General features: G+C 29.6%; 1 protein-coding gene across 1 annotated transcript; it reads right to left on the bottom strand.

The window, feature by feature from the left end:
* Window positions 1-2,956: 2,956 nt before the first annotated feature.
* LOC101244626 (pectin acetylesterase 8-like) lies at window positions 2,957-6,016 on the bottom strand. The gene is made up of 12 exons (XM_069290163.1): window positions 5,654-6,016; window positions 5,437-5,519; window positions 5,227-5,356; window positions 4,911-4,990; window positions 4,731-4,817; window positions 4,439-4,563; window positions 4,270-4,330; window positions 3,977-4,030; window positions 3,777-3,854; window positions 3,601-3,706; window positions 3,360-3,505; window positions 2,957-3,274 (listed from the first exon to the last, which is right to left on the bottom strand). Exons 1-12 carry the CDS (start codon window positions 5,760-5,762, stop codon window positions 3,137-3,139), a joined length of 1,197 nt encoding a protein of 398 aa, XP_069146264.1. The 5' UTR covers window positions 5,763-6,016; the 3' UTR covers window positions 2,957-3,136.
* Between the last annotated feature and the right edge of the window lie 5,879 nt (window positions 6,017-11,895).

Genomic DNA, 11,895 nt, shown 5'->3' on the forward strand with positions numbered 1-11,895 from the left:
GTTCTAGCATGAACATATATTTCATGATTAAATCATGTCAAGATTATACCATACTTGAACAATTCAGTTGAAGTGGACAAGTAGAATGTTGAAAGCAATAACACAGATGCAACTAATCCACAATTTTGTATTTTTTTAATGTCAAAATATTTGCAATATTAAATTACACGCGGAACTTCTTTTCAGGAATTCATGGAAAATAATATTAGTAACCGAGACTTACCTCTGTCCTGCATACTCCTCCTGCCTATTTCAATTTTTGGAATATGGGAAATGTTGGACCACTGGGAGTTTGGGCCACTCCTTGATGCAACTTTCTTCTAACTGTGGGCAGCCACTAATTCGCAGGTTCCGTAATTTAGTGAGGCGTAGCATGACATCTCTGGATGGTAGATTCTCTAGTTTTTCGCAGTTCCAAAAACGTAACTCTCGCAAAGGAACAAGGTTTCCAAGCCCATCCGAGACAACTTCTAACCATGTATGGACAATCACGGATCACCACATACCGTAATTTGGGCCTGACATCTGAGAAATCTACATGTTGTAGCCGTTTGCACCTCTCTAGTGTTAAATCTTTCAAGAGATGTAAGGTTGTGAAGTACGAGGAAGAGCCTCAATTCCGAATCCATGTATTCGGATCACTATAAGGTCAAAAAGCTGCATAAACTGATAGGAGGGAAGAGAATCCCAGTGCAAGTGTCCCCACACCTACACAAGTTCAACAATGGCATTTCACTGTCAACTCCTTCAATGCTTAGTTCACGGAGGATTTCAAATTGACTTGGAGTAATTTTTAACAATGGACACTTTGTAATCTTCAACTTCATCTCCCTTCCACTCAATAAGGTTACGCATGTTCCTCAACACTAGTTCTTTCAATGATGGGAACACTTGGATATTACGATTATTGTTGCTTGATCCATTATCATTAACATCAACACCATAAAATTTCAGTCCGATGGATTCCAATTCAAGGAATCCTATCAGCTCAAGATGCCGAAGGAACTTCAAATGGCCAAGCGATGGAATATCTTTGCACCTCTTGCAACCATTTAATTTCAACACACTAAATTTGGTAGCAATCCTTCACGGGACCATGAAGGAAATTTAGTTCCTAAATAGTTCACTACTGCTAAGGTTTTCAAGTTTGGGTGCGGTTGAAGACCATCTAACACATGCTCATCATTGATCTCGCAGTCTTGTGATTCATCATGGGACAATAAATATGCCAGCTTGTAGATATTTGGTTTCTCCTATAAATATGTTGTTCGAGTCTCTTCTTTATTTACGACTAATTGGAGATGTTTGATTGTCAATTCACCTCTAAGATTTTCCAAACGACCTAATTCTTCTATTTGATGTCCTTTCTTTACGCCTAGGTAGAAAAATGGCAGCGTCTGAAGACTTGTCAATTGCCCCATATTAAGTGGCATCTGAAACTGATCAATAAAATTTGAACCCCAAACCTCAAATTAAAGATTTGATTGGTAATGATAGTTGTAATATATATGTCGCAAAATTATCATATTTGCCATATCTTCTGGAAGCTTCTTGAGTGAATACAGTCGTTGATTCTAAATGTTTGCAAATTGTAGAGCTTGCAAATGGATTTGAGCAAGACTTTGATCATGGTGTCGGAGAGATCAAGATATCTCAAGTATATTAGCCAATTTTGGCTGACAACACCTTGATTCCTGAACTGGACAAATTGAAAACTCCCAAGAACTTAAAGCTCAATAGTATATCTTCAGATATATAATTGCTTCTCCAGGACAGTTTGCACAAACGTTCTGGCTCATTTATCTTTATCTATTTGATTCCTTGGTGAGTCTCATCCAAAGTATTGAAGTTGAGAAAAATTTTCTCCTCCAATGCTCTTTGGATCAAATAGTTTAGATTTTAAAATATCTCTAGCCAAATCATGCATCTTACAATGTGTTAGATTTTCTTGCTCATCTAGCTTAACATCTTGCAGCAATGAATTTTGCAATAAAAGTTGAAAAAACTTGTTCCCAACGTCTTCCATCACAGGGGCCTCTTGACATGGACGGAGAAAACCTTCTGCCATCCAGAATTGGATTTTGTTGATCCTTTTCAAACTCAAAATCTTTTGGAAAAATGGCAAAGTAAGCAAAACACTTTTTCAGATGTGGAGATGTAGATAATCATAGATGAGTTTTAGGATTTTCTTTAAGCTATTTTCCCGTTATCATATTAACCTGCAACACGGGAGTTGTCGTCAAGAATCACCTCCCATTCATGTTTTTCCTTGTTGCATAAGAGATCTCCCAATACATTTGCAGCCAATGGTAGACCTTGACACATTTCAACAATCCTTTTTCTCATGCTCACTACTTCCTCTGGAATTTCCCCATCAACAAATGCTCTTGGTTTGAAAATGGACCAACAATGATCTTGCCAATCAATCTTCCCAACATATGAAGATGTACTGATACTATGGATGCCACTTGTTTAATATGAGTAGTCACGAGAATGCAGTTTTCTCAAGATGTATTGATTCCTCTCAAGGTGGCAATGAGCTCATGCCATGATGTAGAGTCAACACGCCACAAACTATCCAGGACAAGCAAATACTTCTTTTCTCCTAATGCATTTTGTAGCGTCTTGACTATAATATCTCTGCTTTGGACCTCAACTTTCCTCTTTGTCAATGATTCAAGGATTAGTTAAAGAAAGCTCTTTGTTTCTCGCATTTCAGACACAATCAAACTCTCTTTTTGAACTACTGCTTGATGTGTTGGTCATAGTATGTCATGTATGACTATAAGTGAATCTATAAGGCCGCTATGACTTCATATTATACACTAATGAAGATCTTGATCTTAGTTATTTATATTTCAATTATTAAGTGTCTGTTTTAGGCATTAACTTTAAAGTTTAAACATTTAAATCTCAATCATTAGGTCTTTTTATTTTTATTCTATAACGACTAAGATTTCAAATAAATATAAATGAAGATTTATAACAGAAATCTAAAGAGAATCATTTAAATGTTATTCATACAAGATTTTTGTAGAGATGTACTTTCACTATTCATTGCTAATCACCAATGACTGGTGTTTATCAACTCTGCCCCCGCTATCCATGAGTAGCATAACTTATTATTCCAACATAACTAATCCCAGGATAACTTGTATTGTGAAGTAGTTATATCAGTGTCTACAACACATGTTTTGTCACAAGGATAAGGGCAATCAATATGTCGATATTGATCTGTCTCCAAAAACCAATCTCTTACTGCTTCAGCTATAGTCTGTAACAAAACAAAACGACGACTTTAATATTCTGAATTGGAGTGAACTTATAGATAAATCATCTACTACTCCAATTAGTACTACCTTGTTGAATAATCTAGGTGAATTGAGGCCAAACCAATAGGCTTGTTGTTGAGATTGGCAATGTGAAAAGCAAGAGTTGATGTAATATCCTCTTGTTGAAGATGGGCCTAGCCCATCCAATGCCTTTAAAAAATCCTTTCTGAAACCTATATAAAAAATATTGTTCAAAAATTATTACTCTGTGTCACCTAGTGTTCATGGGATGGGTATTATATTATATTGACGAATAAATACTACTCACCTTGAAGTATTTTGAGCTGATTTGGTGTACAATTTTTTATATTAGCTTTGCAGCTTGTCCAGGCACCCTTAGGATCACTACCAGGAGCCACCAAAATGTTTCTTACCTTAATTCAAAGATTAATATATCAAATACCATTCACAAAATAAATGGTACTAAAAATCTAACATACTCACTTGCCAATGATCATACGCTGCATTTATGATGAAAAGTGGCGTTTTAATTTGTTGAGCCACATTTTCTGGAAAAAAGCACTGCACCATTTAAATAGTAGATTTTAAATTCCAACTCTCATTTGAGACGTCCGTCCCATGCGATGAGCTCGATTGAAAAAACATGTTGGATGTTTTACTTCTTGATATTATACTACACTTACCAAGCCTGGTTTCAACTTTGAAGTACATGACGAAGGCAAACTTTTGGCTGAGCCCTAAAATTAAAAATAAAATAAAATGTAAGAAAAGAATACATTTTTCAAAATAATATTCTATTTGTTCCAAAATAAGTGTCAACTTAGCATTCAAGACCAAAATAAGTTCAAATGTATTCTTTTTTTTTTGTAGTATTCAATTTTTAAGAGAAAATTATTAAATAATGATTAATAATTGACATATATTTTTTTTACCAAAGACTTATTTGAAGAAAAAGAAAATGTGGAGAGAGACGTACATGTAAAGTGACAACATCATTGAAGTACTGTTCAATGTACGGTTTCCCTGAAATATCGTTGCTAGACATAACACACATTAATTTGTTAATACTATGAAGAATTAAATGAATAGTAACTATAATTGAATTACAAATATATCAATGAGAACTGAGAAACAAGAATAATTACCGGTGAATAAAATAACCAGCATCAGAAAAGCATTTAACTTTAACATTATTTGGTAATAACATTCTGAAATTATCGCAATGCAAAATTGTTGCCAATCCTCCCGCTGAACATCCAGAAAGTATAGCCTAACATTCAAAAATAAAAAGATAATTGATTTTTATTCGAGAATAAATCACTATAGCAATAATGTTGTAAAACTTTAGCACTTTAAAATAGTTATGCTATACATGAATATGCATGTAACCATAAAAAAGTGAATTCAATAAATAACATATATGTATATGACTTGTACATTTTGAGATTTTTTCATTCCTTGGGCCAACAATTCCTCCATAATAGCTTTGAATATCCTTGCCCCTCTATAATGAAGTCTTGTAGCCTGTCAAAATTGAAGTTTTAATTTATTTATTGTAAAAAAAATAAAAACTTGGGAGCTCTGAAGAATTAATATAGTATTCAAAATATGACTTACAGGATCAATTGCTTCAACATCTCCCGTAAAGGATCCGCCATCACAATATCTAACGGAAACTCTGTTCCAACTATGAAATTCTACAATTTTCAAAATTGTATTAATTAATCAAATCTCTATATATAATTCCATCAGAAAAATACATTATTTTCGTAATCAACTCGTGTAATTCTACTTATCTAGTGAGCATAGAGTACTTAAAAACTTTATCGATAGAAAACAATTTTATAAAGTGATGCATATTAAACAATATACGATTTGCGTACAGTACTCTATCAATGAAATATGTAAAATATAGAAATATAAGATTAGTTACCTGGATTAAATTTGGGATCATTACTCATCATCCCAGAGAAAGGAAGTTGGTGATCCATTTTTGCACTAGATCCCAACCTGGTATTCTTTCTTGTAAGACAAGAAGTAACATTTTGGCACCATCCACCTCCCTTTAAATTAATAAGTTGTTAGAGATTTAATTTAGTTTTAAAAAGGAGTTTTAATTAATTCAAAAAAAAAAAAAACTAACCTCAAGTGATATTACCCAACTATTCACTCCTGAGCCTGATCCTCTATCAAGATGGTACGCTGGTGGAGTTCCATCCAAGCAAACTATAATAAACACAACATTCAAAATTGTTATTTGTGTTTCGTAAAAAGTTAGATACACATTCCATGTCCAAATCCAGAAACTTTCTTCGCCCACAAAAATCGATTTAAAAGAGAAAAAAGGAAAGGAAAATCACCAGCTCCTTTTGCAACGGCACTTTCAAGTATAGTGATATTAACAAGGAGACCTTCTGTTGTAACAAAAATCAGAAAACAAACAAAATACAACAGAAAACTGGTCACCATTCTTCTCTTATTGATGAATAATATTGGCCAAAAGAAATTTATATATACATTTTTTTCAACATGGAAACTGATTTTATATAAAGTAACAAGTGTGGACTAAAGCCAAATATGGAATATTTGATTCAATTACAAAAATACAAATTTGGGTAATCTTGGAAATCTTTTTAAATATAGAATTAACTCTACTTTTCCTTATTTTTTGTATACGACTAACTAAAACATATATTTTGTCAATATATGCCACATCTATATAAGGTAGAGACTTAATTAAATACCTTTAACATATATTGTCAATATTATTATTTGCATTTATTATCATTAATTTTTTAATTACATTTGAATTGTAAGAAAGTTGAGAGTTTTTTTTTTATCAATCTTGTATAATATGAATATGAAATTGCAGACGTGAAACGATGATGCATGTAAACTATTATCAAATCAACACACAAGAAGTCTTAACAACTTAATTTGTGATATGTCTTTGAAATTCTATCTGTGCAATAATTAAACATAATAAATAGAGCAAATACTATAATATCATAATAAAGTGTAACAAATAAAACTTTCAATGTATATATTCTAGAGGTATATATAGGAGTTTGTTTTCACTTGCACTACTTGCATAAAAAATTTCCACACATTACATTTATCACCAAGGCAAGAAAATCCATTCTTTTGTGGTTCATTTCAACATTCTGAAAAGGCAGCATTTAAAGGTGATCAATAGATAGAGTTTGCAAACGAAAACCATAATAAACACAAATTATTTTTTTATCGACATGCCAACACCTACTTAGGAGTGTTTGATCAATTAACATAAATGGATCTTTCAGCATACTAAATCATAATCTGATTATAGACAATATTTTTCCATTAATAAATAACAAACAAGCATATAAATGAGCATTGGTTTCTTTATGCAATTCCAGCCTACATAATTAATTTTGTGTGTAATGGTAGTCATGACCAATTCACCATCGAGTTTCTTGAATGTTGTATGTATGTATGTATCTCTCGGACTTGTCATGTATGGACAACGTTTGATTCTAATTATTGTAGTGACAATATTATTTCTAATTAATATAGTATATGAAAATGAACCTCAAAAGTATACCATATTATCCAAATCATAGGTAGAAATTCATCCCCAAAATATAGGAATTGATGAACATATAAAGTAATGGCGCAATAAACCTTTCTACTTGGCTCCGTTTGTCAGTTGAATCCTTCTACTTATTACATTGCCAAATGAACCCTTAAACTCGATTAAACTCTATTTTCTAAACCACTCTGATTATTGACCAAGCTTATACGACATTAAAATGGTTGAGTTGGACAAATGTAAGACCACACACGTTTTAAAGCGACTGAAAGCAATATTTTTATTTAGAAATTATTAAAATTATAAGACAAAATAATAATAATAATAATAATAATAATAATAAATTTTAGAAAAAAATCTCAAAACTTTTCTTCTTCAACCATTATTCGACAATCAACTTTTTTTCTTTGTTGATGATCAAGTTACTTTTATAAATTCCTATACCAAGAAAAAGAACAAACATGTTAGTATATCCAAAAATTAGAATGAAAAAAATGGATGATGCTTACCTAAAATTCTGAAAGTATATCCAAAAAGGGATAATGTCCAAGTATCCCCTCAACCTATGTCCGAAATCTTAGAGACACATTTATACTATACTAAGGTCCCATTACCCTCCTGAACTTATTTTAGTAGTAATTTTTTACCCCTTTTCGACCTACGTGACATTATCTTGTGGGGCCAAGGATGGTTGACTTAATTTTTTCAAACTAGTGCCACATAGGCTAAAAAGGGGTAGAAAATTACTTATAAAATAAGTTCAGGGGTAATAGGATCTTAGTATAATATAAGTGTGTCTCTGGGATTTCGGTCATAGGTTGAGGGGGGTACTTGTGCATTTTCCATATCCAAAAATGAAAATCTAACAACATTCACAAAACAAAGGAACACCATAATACCACAAGGCATAAAAATAAAATGTAGCAAAAATTCATAGTGACAAGAAATTAGTAACACATATACATATCTTATTTGTACATCAACAACGAATAGTGTAAAGAGAAAGACGTGCCTTTGTAACAGTAATGGAAAGTCAAATAATTTTGTATGGGCATAACAAATTAGGATTGAAAAAACAAATATCATCATAATACATTTAGGGGTCGTTTGGTACAAAGATCAATAATGCAGAGATCAGTAATATAAAGGTTAGTAATGCATGAATTATTATTATCAAGTGTTTGATTCTTTGTTTTATAACTAGTTTTGTGTGCGATTTAAAACTCTACAAAAAAAAATATCTTTCCAATTATACCGTTGAGTTGTTCTGAGATTTTTCTATTTCATATAATTGGGTCAAGGTAGATAATTGATTGATAATATTATTTTTTATAGTATTTTTAACTAGTCAGGAGAATAAAATTTTTATTGTCATGTTCACTATTTTCTCACTTAAATTATTTGAGAGTAAATAATTGTCATCTTAATATATTGGAGTTAATATCTCAGAAGGTCACACAACTATAATAATTTATAGAGAAAATTTATTGAACTTTTTTTTGTATCAATAAATTTTTAAAAAAACTCTTTATCATAAAATAAAATAAAAATAAACAATAGATATCGCAAAAGTAATTAAACTATTTTTATACTCGAGATATTTTATATATATATATATATATATATATATATATATATATATGTATATATGCTTTTGTTTTAGACTATTTGTGTAATGTTTAAGGGACTTCCATTAAGAGACAATATTTGACTTATGAATTGTTTTTTGAATTCATACATCAACATTAGCATATTAATCGAAGTATCATATTTTATATTAATAACAAGTATATTAAATAACTCATGTTTTAGAAACAAAAAGTTATATCTAAATAATAAAATTTGCAATTTATTTAAATAAATTTATTAGTATAAATATAAAATATGAAATCAAGAAAACAAACAAAATGATTAAAAGGATTTGAGGGGGTATTTTTGTCTTTACTTAAATTAGTGTCATGGTATTAAACTAATACCACCAAATTGAAGGTATTAGTTATACACTCTTTAATACCTGTAGAATATATAACTAATCCATAGATTGATCCAAAATTCCTACCAAACATAGTATTAAATAATACTACACTTAAAATTTAAACTATTTTCCTCAATACTCCCTATCAAACGACCCCTTAGTTTCCATCTATTTCTACTTAATTTTGCACTTTTACTCTTAACTCTTAACCATACTCCTAAAGCTGAAGTAGTGAAGTGAGGGAGTAAGAAATGATGCAATAAGCTCAAAGGAATCCAACTAATCACAGGAAAAATAACCACACGTAAAGTACAAGAAGTAAATGTTTAAACTCAACTCAACTTAAAAGGTAATCGTAAAATTAAATTCAGTGAAGTGACATTCTCAATTGTGACTATTTTTAATGAAATTTTTTATTTTGAGTGAGGTACAACTAACAATAGCTGTATAGGATCCACTCACATTTTAACACATGAATTTGTGAGGCCCAATTTATCCTTTAAATTTGTTAAAAATATCAAAGAAGAGAGAATACAAGTTTTGATTGAAAAGTTAAAGAGAAAATATGGATTCCACGCTACATTCCATTAAATATATTAATAAAATATTAAATAAATGTGCATTTGGGGTCCACGCTACATCTCTTTCATGTGTTGTTTCATTTTTTATCTTCTTACTAATATCTATTTTGAAACCAATTTTATTACTGCCTCATTTTTATTTTTGCTTACCATAAAAAATATTTTCTCTTATATATTTTATCAATAAAAAATATATATTATTTTTTAATATTATTTTATCACTAAATAAATGCATAAGATATTGATATTCAAACTTAATGTTTTAAAACTTAGCTAATAAGACTAATTTAATCAAATAAACCTCTAATAAAATGCAAGTAATTTATATATAAATTAAATAGTGGAACACATATTATTAATATGCAAACTTAATATTTTAAAACCTAACTAATAAGACTAATTTAATAAAATAAACCTCTAATAAAATGCAAGTAAAATTATATATAAATTAAATAGTGGAACATGTTATAAATACATTAAATTAAGTGGGTTGTCCATTAAGCTTATCATAAACTTATCCTTGCCATGGATATATATTCCCAAGGTGATGAATCTTTTTGGGATAGAAATGTATCTATTAAACATAGTGACCTTTTGGTTGATTTCTCTACCTATAAATAGAGATATCATTCACCATTGTAATATACACTTGAATAAGAAGAAAATTCCTCTTCTTCTATCTACTTCTCTTGTCTTCTTCTCTTTATAATTATATTCTTATGAGCTTGATTTTATAACAGAACACATATTATTAAATTATATATTATTGGCATAGAAAATATGATTGTACGATGATTATTATTATTATTATTATTATTATGAAAATTTTCTATGAAAATTCTTTTTTTTTCATTTATCGTATTTTAAAATAAATTATCTTTATTTCTCGTATATTTTTCAACTTTTAGTTTTAGCCTTTTATTAGAGGCTTATTTTATTAAATTAGTCTTATTATTTATGTTTTTAAATATTTAGTTTCAATATTAATATTTTATGCATTTATTTAGTGATAAGGAAAAAGGGTCTGATATACCCCTCAACTTTGTCATTTGGAGCTGATATACCCCTCGTTATGAAAGTGGCACATATATGCCCTTACCATTATACAAATGGTTCCCATATATCCCTACCGTTACAAAATGAGCTCACATATACCCTCCATTTAACGGAATTCAAAAAATTAGTTTAAAATTTATATTTTTTACTTTTAATTTTTGTAAAAAATTATTTAGGGGTATATTATGATACTTCTTTCAAAGTTCAAGGTCTATTTTGACTTCTTTTATTATAATTATTTGAGTTTCTTATTTCTTATTTTATTTTTTTCTTTCATTCCTTAGTTTAAAGAAAAAAAAATCTAAAGTATTTTTTTTATCTATATTGTAATTTGATTTTTATATTCGAAGAAAAAATTTTGGTTATCTACAATAAGTTTTACAAGAATATTGGTGAAACATAAATAAATTTGATTATCAAAATAATAATTCTAAATTATTCATTGAAACAAAAAAAGTAAAAAAAAATGTTTGACGAGGATTAAATTTACTCATATGAGATAATATATTTTTTAAAAAATAAAAAAAACTAGATTAAAATTAAGTTTTTTCTCATTTCCGTTAGAGAAAAAGGGTATATGTGAGACATTTGTTTATAAGTAGGGGTATATCAGCTCTAAATGACAAAATTGAGGGGTATATCAGCTCTAAATGACAAAATTGAGGGGTATATCAGACCCTTTTCCCTATTTAAAATAATATATATTTTTTATTTGATAAAATATATAAGAGAATAGAAAATTTAATTTCTATGATAAGCAAGGTGAAAAATGAGGTAGTAATAAAATTGGTTTCAAAATAGATACTACCAAAAAGATAGAAAATGTAACAATAATGAAAGAGAAAAGTGAGGAAAGAGAAAAAAATGGTTGAGGAAAAGTTGAATGGACATTGTAGGTCTCATATATCACATTAATATTAACCAAAAAAAAAAATACCCTCGTACAAGTATGAGTTGGTATACTTCATTCATAGTAAAAGAATTTACTTTCAGAAATGGGCCAAAAATACCTTTCAACTATGCGAATTGATATAAAATTACCCTTCGTCTACCTTTCGGGCCTAAAATGCCCTTAACATCAACCTTTTGACTCTATTTTGCCCTCATCTTTAACAACCCATATTCATTAATAACGTGTCACTATTTTACTGGCTACCCTAATTATTAATTTAACTAATTTAAAAAATCATATGCCCACTCAAATAAGCCCCACCCGTTTTAAACAACCCAAATCTTATAACCCTATTTTCATCTTCTTCTTTTTCGTTGTCTTCTTCTTCTTCTTTGTTGTCTTCTTCTTCTGTGTAGTCTTCTTGTTCCTTCTCTTTTTTATTAATAACAACTAATTTATTGAATCATTTCAAATTGGAACATTATTAATTTGATCCTTAAGTTAAAAAACAGAACTCCAAGGAACAT

Source organism: Solanum lycopersicum, chromosome 10 (genome assembly GCF_036512215.1).
Source record: "Solanum lycopersicum chromosome 10, SLM_r2.1".
Taxonomy (NCBI): domain Eukaryota; kingdom Viridiplantae; phylum Streptophyta; class Magnoliopsida; order Solanales; family Solanaceae; genus Solanum; species Solanum lycopersicum.

Coding starts and splice junctions, on each gene's coding strand:
- LOC101244626 (XM_069290163.1), bottom strand. CDS start 5,762: ATGGTGACCAGTTTTCTGTTGTATTTTGTTTGTTTTCTGATTTTTGTT. Junction 5,520..5,653: donor TGCCGTTGCAAAAGGAGCTG/GTGATTTTCCTT, acceptor TGTTTATTATAG/TTTGCTTGGATGGAACTCCA. Junction 4,818..4,910: donor ATGTTGAAGCAATTGATCCT/GTAAGTCATATT, acceptor CAATTTTGACAG/GCTACAAGACTTCATTATAG.